This window comes from Monopterus albus, unplaced genomic scaffold (genome assembly GCF_001952655.1).
Source record: "Monopterus albus unplaced genomic scaffold, M_albus_1.0 scaffold29.1, whole genome shotgun sequence".
Classification (NCBI taxonomy): domain Eukaryota; kingdom Metazoa; phylum Chordata; class Actinopteri; order Synbranchiformes; family Synbranchidae; genus Monopterus; species Monopterus albus.
Window position 1 is genome coordinate 2,498,632 of NW_018127909.1, and position 12,056 is coordinate 2,510,687.

At 40.2% G+C, this 12,056-nt stretch overlaps 1 protein-coding gene across 2 annotated transcripts; it reads right to left on the reverse strand.

The window, feature by feature from the left end:
* Positions 1–2,156: 2,156 nt before the first annotated feature.
* On the reverse strand, positions 2,157–11,108 carry LOC109958025 (neuronal acetylcholine receptor subunit beta-2-like). 2 transcript variants are annotated; one of them, XM_020596333.1, is made up of 8 exons: positions 10,827–11,108; positions 9,490–9,635; positions 7,438–7,482; positions 7,252–7,361; positions 6,124–6,650; positions 5,047–5,504; positions 4,248–4,393; positions 2,157–3,251 (listed from the first exon to the last, which is right to left on the reverse strand). In XM_020596333.1, exons 3-8 carry the CDS (start codon positions 7,462–7,464, stop codon positions 3,242–3,244), a joined length of 1,278 nt encoding a protein of 425 aa, XP_020451989.1. In that variant the 5' UTR covers positions 7,465–7,482; positions 9,490–9,635; positions 10,827–11,108; the 3' UTR covers positions 2,157–3,241. The 2 variants fall into 2 exon arrangements, with proteins under 2 accessions (XP_020451989.1, XP_020451990.1); XM_020596334.1 differs by lacking the exon at positions 10,827–11,108 and adding an exon at positions 10,511–10,652.
* Positions 11,109–12,056: the final 948 nt, after the last annotated feature.

Sequence of the window (12,056 nt, forward strand, 5' to 3'; positions counted from 1 at the left end):
ATGATTTAAAATCTGGCTGTTCAGACCAGGTCATAACTCCAGTTGTCTGCGCATGCACCTCTGCCACTAGCTTGCCACTATTACACATTACTAACTTTGTGTCTCCTTTCTCCCGTAGTGTGTCCTCTCTCTCTCTCCCTGTACCTTTCTGCAGGTAGCCCTGGCCCTGGAGCTCTACATCTCTGACGAGCAGTCACCAGCCACATCGACCTGATCAGTGTTTGATTGTTGTGTCTTGTTGCTTTTCTTCTTTTGTCTCTCCTCTATCCACTCACCCCAACCGGTCGAGGCAGAAGGCCGCCCACCAAGAGCCGGGGTCTGTCGGAGGTTTCTTCCTTTAAAGGGAGTTTTTCCTCCCCACTGTCGCCAAGTGCTTGCTCAAGGGGGATTTGTTGGGTTTTCCCTATGTAATAATATTGATAACAGTAAGGTCTAGACCTTACTTTGTAAAGTGTCCTGAGATGACTTTTGTTGTGATTTGGCGCTATACAAATAAAATTTGATTTGATTTGATTTGATTTTAATACCCCAGGTTTTTGAAACAATCCCTTAGTGTGTTTCTGATATGTTAGCTACGTTGCATAGAGCACCACTAAATAACAACAGCCTGATTCTACAATACAACAACTGGTCTGCTCCTGTCCTCTTCTGCTGTTCACCCAGACACGCCAACATCACATCTGTCACATTCCCCACACTATCACCTCATGTTGATAGTGTGGGGAATGTGGTAAATATCACACACGCACACACACACACACACACACACATGGTGGCACAGTAAATATGTGTTTTGTCGATAGTTTCTCACCAGTGGAGGCTCATGTTATTTTTGATGATATCCTGACTTCAGGAATCATTGCTTCACTTTTGTTGAGATAAAGGATTTGGGCCAGCTATATCTGATCATAGTCTATTATGTGTGTGTGTGTGTGTGTGTTCATTCATGCACTGCACATAAAATAATATAATAGTGTGCTGTGTCTTAAGCGGCTGCTGGCAGCTGGAAGGTGATGTCATTTTCACCTGATATCACCTTTATGTTTGTAGATGGAGTTTGGGCACCACACGCGCGCAGACACACACACGCGTTCTTGTGGTCGTCACTTACAGGGTCCCTAAATAGACATTCATTTCCAGGAGACTTACCCTATCCTTAAGCAAAGCCGACCCTTGCTTTAACCTCACACCTCATCATTTTAGTAAAATTCAACAAATTAGTTGTGGGGCCCAGCCTCTGGTCTCTACCAGTGATTTCCAGTCCTTGCAAAGCAATGTTGTCACCACAAGTATACATAAACAAGGCCACACACACTTAGACTCAAGGGAATGAAAGCACATTAGTGCTGCCAAGCACATTTCCCCTTTTATCAGACTGAGGAAAGAGGCTCTCTCACACACAGAAACACAAAAACCAGAAGGTCCATTAACAGGATGTGACCTTGCAAGTGGATTCAAACGTTTTCCCACTTCAGACAGGTTCATAGACAGAGCTAAGGCTTCAAAGGGTTTTAACTGAAGTGCATAAGTGTGTGCACACAGAACAAATGGTCTCCATAAATTGTCACTTTAGTTCATTTTATCTCACTAATAATAGTGACAAACACAGTAATTACATTTTAAATAGGACAAATGCATGTTGTCTGAATATGTATTACTCAGGTAGAGCAGCACTTAAACGTACACACAGACAAGACCTCACACACAAACCACACACAGCTGCTTAAGTGCTGTCTCCTGAGCTGTTTGATCAACACATAAAGAAAACAGGTTTGGTAAAAGTTCAGAAGTTTCTGAGGTCACCCAGATGAGACACTAGAGATGTATAAAGTGCTGCTCCTGTCAATTTTTTACCTTTGTTTTATTGCCCTGGTGATTCAAGTCTTTAACTTAGGTGAAACTCTTGCTTCACAGGCAACACTGCTTCACTGACTTTTGGCCTATATGTACTGTAACTGAATTAATTCTCTTTTCTTTACTCTGACACATTAAATAATTCACCTAACCATAGGGAAAGGTGGTTGTTTCACAGCATCACTTTCTTCAACGTATGAATTACTCACCAAGTATAGCTGCCTCTTAGGGCCTTTTCACAAAGCTGCTGAGAGCAACTTTCAGTAAGAACCTGAGAAAACTCCAGAGATAAAAGAAGGGGCAGGGATGACGAGCCTACAGGTTGTGAAAATGTTAAGCAGTACATCAAGAACCTGAAATTGTAGCAGTGAACTGGAATTCATCCATGGTTAATATTATTTTCCCGTGACTTTCCTACAGTAACATGTCACAATGCCAAAACTGACCAAACGTCACTGCTTTTTATTCAACGTGCAGTACAAATTGTTATAATATGCTGCTACAGTTTGCTTATGTCTTGAATAGTCAGACATCAGAATATTCAACAACAGTTTAAGGCAGTTGTGAAAGTGAGGGATGGAATGAGCTGTTGGGCAGAGAAGTATAAATGAAAGTGCAGTTCATCTTTTCATATAGTGATGAATAATTAAATTGTGTGTGTCTATACTGCACAGTTAGATTTTTAAAAAGTGTCTTTTCAAGGCTTCTTTCCACATTTATGTGCTTGTCATCATTAAGCTTTCTTTAAGCATTCTTGAGATTTTCTAACAGGACTTGTGATACTGTGGCACAAACAGGAATAAAAATGAGAATAACCAAGCAAATGAGAAGCAGAAGTAAAGAGAAAAGAAGAGCAGAATACAAAATCTTCAGAGTAAGACAATACAGCAAAGGCTGCAACACTGCTTGGGAAATGGATGGTGGAGATGGGGCACAGGGCTCTGAAGCAGAACAAGGAAACCAGTCAGAGAGAGGTGGTGCAGTAATATTTTTATAAAAGGAAATAAATTACCAGTATTTTTCACCAGTTTTGTGGTTCTTGGTTGTTCTTTACAATGTGAAAGTTAAAGACAGTGAGTAACAGTCTGCAACTCTTCTGGATGCTGTGTGAAAGAAAAACTGTACCTGGACACTATTCTTGCCATCTTGACTAAATTTCACAAATTTTGAGTTGTAAAAAGTACATCCCGTTGTCACGCCTGTGATGATGGTGGAGTGTGGATAGAGTTAAAAAAAAGTTTTGTTATAAGTCCACTGATTAGGCTGGTTGTCAGCCACGTCCATCCAGCAGAGATAGAACAGAGCCAGACCTGCCACTGCTTGTTAAAGTGTCTGTGAGAGACACATTTTCCACAGTTTCCTGTCTGATTTCAAAGAACTCCTAAAATTACCCAAACCTACAGAAAGAAAAACACAACAGTAAACAAATAAACATTATGTATACTGCAACATTTTCATATAAATGCATTTGCTATGGTAGTCTGACACCTTTATAAGCAGTTTTAAATGCAGTGGCCTAAATACCTTGCTTTACTGTAGGCATCCACAAATATTCAGCTCAGTCTTCGAAATAAACTAGAATTACTAACCGTGTGGAATCATTTGCTCTAAATCCATACTGATTGTTAATATGAATGCTATGCTTATTTAATCTTTTAACAAATAACTTCTCCACTATCTTTGAAAAGAGATAGGTCTATAATTAGAAAACATGTTCATTCACTATTTTATATATTAGATTCATGTTGGTCTTTCAGCAGTTGATTTTTGTAAAAAGAAATGTTTAAGTAATTAGCATGAACAGAAGATCGCTGGTCTTCTCCATTTCTTTACCTTTTTTTTTTTTTGGAGCATTCTGACCAAACATATGCAAAACCTTAGAAAATCAGGCAAAGTTATTACAGACAGAACACAGTGTCTTCTCATCTGTTCTGCTAGATGCTGTTTAGCTCCTGTTAAGGCTGAATTTTCTCTTATTGCTTCACAGTTGGAACTTCCCACTGAGCACTGTTAAAATTATAACTGTGAAACAACCGCACAACTATGTAGTCTTAGGCTCAAACATCAGTGACTGCTAACTGACCTGAGATGATATTTTGAGCAGACAAATCCCATTTAATTCATCACCAGTCCTGTATACTGACAACAGCCAAACAGGTACCGTGACTTTGTCACACTTTTGTATGTTGCCACTCTAAAATGTGGATAGGTTCAATTCATTTGCCAAGTCGGGCCACAATGGAAATAAGTCATGAAACAGTGTTTACCTAAATACACTAAGTTAAATGTCTGCAACAGTTTCTTTTATCCAAGCTTCAAACAATTTAAATAACAGTCTATACCAACACACTGTGATGTACATATGTAATCATTTGCTTCAGTATGCGACTCACTCAGTGTCATCAGCAGTGGGTGTGGTATAGCTTTGGAACAGCGGCTGCATGAAGAGCCCCAGTGTTCCCACCACACACACCAGGATGAAAATCCACAGGAACAGACGATCGATCACCATGGCTACATACTTCCAGTCTTCTATGACCTGAAACCAAACCAGCAAGTTGACTATGACAGGGTGTTAAGCTAAATCAGATCATAATAAAGCACGTGTTAGAACAGATCTATGAGGAACCATTTATGTTCTTCCTTTCCTGCTCTAAAGAACAAACCTCTGGGGGGTTTTAAGTGCCAGAAGTTTTATTAACTGCTGCTGTTGCTATGAAGCTTCTAGGACAACAAATACATATTTGGGTATAATTTTAACTGCACTGCAGGCGGTTGACACAGAGGCAGCTTGATGAACAATCTGCCACGAGCAATTACAGCTGGAAATCTAGTTTAGAATATGTTTTAAAGTGTGGGTGTTTTGTGGAAGTGCAGAAGCCCTGGTTTAGTGCTGAGTTTAGTCAGTTTGTGTTTGCATTAGTTTGCATTTTCTAAGAACACCTGATGTTTTCAAAAGAGCAACAGATCACACACAGGTTGGAATAATCTCACCGGAGGACATAAGCAAATACTGAATTATTTAAGATGTTCCATGTTATCACACGTACCTCCTCCTCATCATCATCATCCATCTCCATAATCTGCTTTTGTGTCTTCCCTCATTCCAGTCGGTAATTCTGTTTTATTTTTAATCATTTGATACTACCTTTTTCTGCTCATCACACATTTTAAGTGTCTTTATGTTCTCACCCCTTCATCGCCATCTTCAGTCTTCATATGTTCAGCAATGTGTCTCACTCCATTTACTGCTTCCACCAAATCCATGTCCCACCGAACAGCCGAAGGTCTTTGGAAGTCTGAAAACCCATCACTCCCATCCGGAATGTCACCCACCTTCCAGCAAAACTTGTGGGCCAATTCCTCGTTGACGTAGACGGTGTCTGTCCGGATCCCACTGAGTCTAATATTGGAATACTGCCTCTTCTCTGTGCCACTCTGGGAAATGTTTTTCCTGGTGCCGCTTCGGTCGGCATTAGATGAGCCTGGGTGCCTCATGAGGAGAAAGGTTGGGAGGTGGACTAAGAAGAGACGTTTGACCCAGTTCGGCATGTGGTGGGTGGAAGGGGAGCGGTGGTGCACGTTGAGGACGCAGACGTTGCTTACAATGGAGAAAGTGACCAACACCATGGTGAACATCAAGTATTTACCTTAGGGAAAGTGACAAAAAAAATTATGGATCTACTTTTAACAGGAATAATTTTCACTTATTAAGCAAAAGCATTTCCAAATAGTTTTCTTTTAGAAAAACAAGCAACACAATGGCAAGTCTGGCATGACTGTGTTGTAGTACTGATGAAGTTAGTGCAGTGACCTGAATTTATCAAGACAAGTAAAAATGGAGGACACATTGACCTGCAAGCAGCCTGAGGGACATCATGCTCAATTATTTTAATTCAGGGGAAATCAGGAATAACATAAGCTCTTCTGGTTCTATGTACAGGTTCAGTAAATACTGAGCCTGGCCTCTATTGACTTGACATATTTGTGTTTTATATTTTGCAGCTGTATTAGCACTTTTTGCTCATGCAGTAATGATTTGACTTTAGTGTCTATGCCAAGTATTTTTTGGTTCCTTTCACCTGAAAATAAACTATTTAACACCAATAATCTACACTATGTAAAAACATAGATGTAGTTTAAAAGTTTGTCAACCTCATGAATTGATTGCAGTTTGAGAAGAGTCAAAGTTACTTGTCTGCTAGCCTACTTGCCGAGTAAGAGCTTTATCAGGACAATTACACACAGACAAACATAATCAGGACTGACCTATAAGTGGCACTGCTAGAGAAGTGGGCGGCACTATCTTTGATATCAGCAGCAGGAACACGGTGAGCGCCAGCAGCACTGAAATGCACAGTGTCATCTTCTCCCCACAGTCTGATGGCAGGTAGAACACCAAAATAGCCAGCGATGTGATCAGCACGCACGGGATGATCAGATTAATGGTGTAAAACAGCGGTTTCCTCTTGATCACAAAATCATAGGTGATATCCAGGTAGGTGATATCGCTGGGGTCCTCGTTTTTGCGTGCCGGCAGAGAAACGATGTCCCACTCTCCACTGGGTGTGAAGTCATCACGGCTTGCAAAGTCACTGGTGGGGATGAGGTCCACTTCTGTGTGGTCATAGGTCCAGGAACGAAACCTGAGAGTGCAGTTCTGCTGGTCGAAGGGGAAGTTCTGCACCTCGATGGCACAGGCTGACTTGTAGATGGCCGGAGGGAGCCAGAAGATGTCCCCTGTGTTGGAGACCACAACGTTGCAATAGAAGGAAACCTCGTAGACACCATCAGCGCTGTTAGAGGTTTGGAGCAATATAAGATTAAATAGTGTGTGGATTCAGAGGTAGAAGAGGGCATGGAAATCAAGACCAAATGACCTCTAATATGCTGAGTGATCATATTCCCCCACCATGGCTCTGACCATCCCTTCCTCATAATACAAATCAGTGTTTCAATGAATGATTCATTATTTTGAAAAATGCATTTATTCACTTTCCTACCGACTTGGACAAGAACATCTCAGAAAGATGAAAAACTATTATCCAAAATGTCAAGCTATTAAATAAGATACATCTGAAATTAGTTAACCATGTTGTTGTTGTTTGTTTTGCAATGATAAGACAAACCCAGAATCTCTCCCTCATGTTTGGCTGAAGTGAAAATAAATGCAGGTTAATATCTAATTCCCTATACCACAGCACATGCATGTTTGACAAAATTAAACACCACAATGCCCAACATTTTAATTACAAAATCCTGCTAGAAATAAATAGTGATTTTAGCAATAGATTTTCTGCTTGTAAAGTCTGGGGGAAATGCTGGAAACCCTCAATACTGTTGAACAATATACAGCAACCCCTTTAATTTGAGCCGGGGTGACATGCACCTACTTACTTGTTGTAGAGCACTATATCAGGGAGCCAGATGTGTTTGGATGGTATTCGTAGTTTCTTGATACCTTCATACTTTTCAGGGTCCCATCTCAGCCTATGGTCATTCCACTCCTGTAGAGTGTCCACAGACTGCTTTACACACCAACCTATTGCACACATACTGTGTGTACGTGCATTGAGTATATACCTGACACAGCCACACGTTGGTTGTCATTATTTGTTCTCTCTCATTCTGCAAGAAAATAAAGTCATCTTGTTACACACTGAACATCACTTACATAATATTTCATTTACTTCTGTATTGATGTTGTCTACTAGTTGTAGCTTTAGGACGACACTAATGACACATTGAAGGCCAGAATGTCAAAGCATACATTTAGGGCAAAGTACTTTCCAGCACTTTCACAAATGTCTCCAAATTTATTACTGAGCTGAACTGAGTAGGGATTTTGTTTACCCCATGTTTTGTGTGTGGTTAAAAAAATTATGAACTTCCAGTTTAATATCAAATTGAATGCTGCATGAGGAGTCAGTCTTATCTGGTAGTGATAGGAGGATAAGCATCACCTCAATGAAATGAAACAAATTTTGATATGGCTGCAGTATAAAGTGTCTTTTGGGAAGCACTAACTTCACAGCACCTACTACTCCCAGTGATGCTACATTGGCTTGATATTCTAGGGATCTGCTAGCTGTCCTGCTGGGATGAGGACGGGAGGGTTGATATTAATTCCATCTATCAGTGTTCAGCGGACATACTAGCCTGGTGGCTACCTGCTATTATTTACTGTACATGTTGTGTCTTTTGCTAATTTGCAAGCCTGCAATAATAATAATAATCTGATTTCGATCTGAGCTGGAAGGCATTTGTACGCAGCTGGAGCACGTGCACTCATGGCAGACTTTGGCTGAATAATGAAAAGTAATGCTATAAGTAATGTGACTAAATAAACCTATAGGAACTAACAAGTTGGTGTTGTCCCAGGACAGGTCACCTGTCTATCACAGGGCTAACTCACACATACAGGCAAATAGATTCAAACTCATTTACACCACAAGCAATTTAAAGTTTCCACTTAATCTACCATGCATGTCTTTGGCAGTGAAATGCATTAAGTATTTTTTGTAACACATATTAATATAATATTTATTCAGTGTTGTTATATTTATGTAGCTGATTTATAAAAGTTTAATTTGAGGAGGACCAGGCCAAGTTACTGCAGTGAAGCAGTTATAAAGTTACCACACTGTTAACTATAAAATCTTAAGTAAATCAATTAGATTCTTTCAAACAAGACTTTCATTATATAGCAGGAGATAGAAGACTGCATATATATTATATTCAAAGCCCCGCACACCCACACAGGTGTTGCACAAATGTCTGGTCAGACTTGCAGTCAGGTTAAATAAAAACATTTTCATAGAACACACTGACATGTCACATTAAGAAAAGTACAAGTGTAAATGATAAAATTATTGATGGCTGAATTTCATTTGGCTGCTTCAGTTTTAGAGTCCCGGTGTTGTGTACAAATGATCCTAACAGGTTCAACAAAACAAGCCTGTGACTGAGGTGACATTTAGGCACAACCTGCTCACAGCCACATATGTTCTGAGAATCTAATAAAGTTTCTGAAAAGCAAACAAGCTACATTCCATCAATCACAGTAATTCACCCCAACTTAGATTTGTTATAAATATAGCAAGCAAATATGGGAGTCTTGATATCACTGATAGAGTAGGAGAGTCTTTGCCATCTCTGCCATCCTTTCCATTAGATTTGAATGTGGTGTAGTGTCTCCGCTAGCTTAATGACGACCACTGTACCAAAGTTAGCTATGTGTTTATACACTGCTATGATGACATTTTGTAGAAAAATGCAGACAGCCTGCATGTAAACTACAAAGCAGACTGCACCAGAATTACCAAAAGGTTTACATGATGTTGGAACCAGGTGACAAAACAAAACATAGTAATGAATGTCCCTAGTTGTGCTGGATATGGGAAGAGGTTCTGCTGAGGTGATATGCTGTGACCCTGCAGAGATATTAAAGCTGGATCCTGATCATTATATGTGCTAACAAACCATTTAATCTTAACTTTTTTGCAATGGGTTTGTCTCCATCAGTCAAATCAAATAAAAGGGTCATAGGAATGGAGATCTCACTTAACATTCCTGGTGTCCAAGCCCTAAAGATTCTGATACTTTCGTGCACATATAGTCCATGTGTATACTCACTACGCTGATGAGCTGAGACAGAGACACCTGTATGGAGACAGTGACCTGCTGGCTCTTATTGACAGCTGGTCTGATCAGTTTATTGTAGCGCTCTGGCCCCAGCAGGTAGTTCACCAGCCGCTCCTCTGCATTCTCTGCTCTACTGCCTGCAGACCAAACGCAGCAGAAAAGCCTTTTGATATGGTACTTTATGAAAATGCTATAAGGATGCATCATGCAGGCGTCTTCACTGCTGTGCTTCAAAAGAACAGTTGGTCAAAAATAAATGGCATGTGTTTGTCTAGTAGCAAGCCACCGACTTTGGTAGGAGGTAGTGTGTCTCACTTCTTGTGTGCTCTGCACTTCTAAGTGCAATATTCATTCAGCCCAGTATCATCAAGAATAATGAACAACAAACACATTGGCTGTAAATTGGGAAATTTACCTAAGGGCTAAAGGGCATTAAGGGTTAATCATGCATTCTCATGTGTGTTTAGAACAAAGAACAGACAAAATTCCAGCCATTCATCCACCACTGAAGGATCCCCGAAGCTTTGCATTTCCTCAGCCCTAAGTCCTAGGTTAGGTAAAAGTGACTGCATGAATATGTCACAAGTAACGTTCTTTTGACACTCTGTCTCGGCTTCTGCAGCCATTATATCAACACTAATAAAACTGGCAACAGCACCAAGAGCATTTACTGTCTGAACTGCTTCTCCCTCTCTGCACCACATGAACTGACTGTTTATGAAAAATACCATGCAAGCAAAGTAGAGTGAGCATGACGGTTCTGTTTCTTGTGAGCACCCTGTTGCTTCGTTTTCATGTCACAGTCAATGCCAGTGTTTTTAGCTGTTAAAAATAATCAAATGAATCTAACAGAACTAAATGGATCACCAGCCTGCAGTTTATTTTAACAGAGCTTAAGCTGCAAGAACCTGAAAAACTGATGTGTAAAAGATGTTGGTTACATTAAAGGTTCACCTAATAGAGGCCTTAATCACATTTAGATTTCAGTTGAAATGTGCAATTCAGTCATCACCATTAGAGGGGGTCCTAGGAGAAGAACCAGTGGCCTCAGGAAAAGAGGGAGAGCAGCACAGGTAGCAGGGAAACGCAAGAAGGAAAAAAACACTGAGAAAAGAAAACTGAGAAGCTATGTCATGCCACTCTGGGAAAGAGAAAAATCACTCCTGTACTACGAGGACAAAAACAACTAGACAATGACAACTGAACTACTTCAGTGTGCATACTAGCATAATATCCACCAAGTTCAAAAAACAAAGGGGGCCACTGCAACAAAAACACAAAAGGCAGAGGCAAGAGCAACATTTGGCAGCACAAAACAATGTCCACACATGCAAACTGGCCAACTCCTCAGCAGAGGTCAAGACAGGAACCAGGTCAACAACAGGCAGCCTCGGTACAGGCTCAGGAACACGGCAGGAAAGTCCTTACAGAAGGGAACTAAAGGCGGGCAGGTAACTGGCTTGGTAGCAGTGTACAAACAACTAAAACACAGGTCTGTTAACGGACAGCAGCTCAAAGGCAAAGCGCAGCACTAACGACAAGCCAGCACCTACAGCGGAACAACTACTACTACATGATTTAATAGCAGTTGACAAACATCTTTAGGTGTATTACTGCCATTACAGAGAAACTATAAGGCAGTACTGTATATGTGGGGTAGAGATAATGAATAATAGGTGAGTGGCATTAGCCAGGTGATCTGCATTAGTCAATGACTGGCAGAAGTGAAGTTGGAGGGAATGAGATGGTGAAAACCCAGTTTTTTCACAATAAGAGTCTCTGGCAGGAAATGATGGGTGAAACATGACAACTGGAGCAACAAAAGGCTGTATAAAACTTTTTTTCTTCAGCTTCTAGGCCAGGCTTTAGTTTTAGCTTGTAGGGCTTTAAAAACAAATATTATAAAGACAGCAAAACTAAATCAATGTTCATATCCACTCTAGAAACAGCTGGATTCTGACAAAAATATTTTGGGGTAAAGAAACTCAAGACTCCATAGATGACAAAGGAAACTCTTCTCTTAGGATAGTGGTAGGACAGTACATAGCAGTGCTCAGAAAGAGCAGACTTTGTTGTGTAAAACCGATGGAATTCCCCTTTAAGTGACACTACACTGTCTTAAAGGCACTGAAAATGTGACAGAAAGCTCCCTTCTTATATTGCAGTGTAAATCCATGGCTAAAGTGTAACTTTTAATGAGTACTTCATTGACGCCGTATTCAGTTGGCTTTATTCTTGATACCTCAATCAAAAAAGTGGTCAAATCTTCAGGCGTTTAGGGAAATACAAACACAACAACATGGTGAAACAGACAGAAGCATTACAAGCCCTTTTAGTGTATTACATCATTTAAATAATTCAGCCCTGGATTTCAGGGTGTCTGTCTCACTGGATCTTAAATAATAATAATAATGTTCAACTTTGTTATACCTGTCATATCTGATTTTTGACAGAATCCAGCTGTTTCTAGAGTGGATATGAATATTGATTTAGTTTTGCTGTCTTTATAATATTTGTTTTTAAAGCCCTACAAGCTAAAACTAAAGCCTGGCCTAGAA

Excerpts from the sequence above, each read along its gene's own strand:
- LOC109958025 (XM_020596333.1), bottom strand. The coding sequence starts at position 7,464 with ATGACAACCAACGTGTGGCTGTGTCAG. Across the intron at positions 6,651-7,251 it reads GATATAGTGCTCTACAACAA|CGCTGATGGTGTCTACGAGG; the intron begins GTAAGTAGGTGC and ends AACCTCTAACAG. Across the intron at positions 5,505-6,123 it reads TCTAGCAGTGCCACTTATAG|GTAAATACTTGATGTTCACC; the intron begins GTCAGTCCTGAT and ends ACTTTCCCTAAG.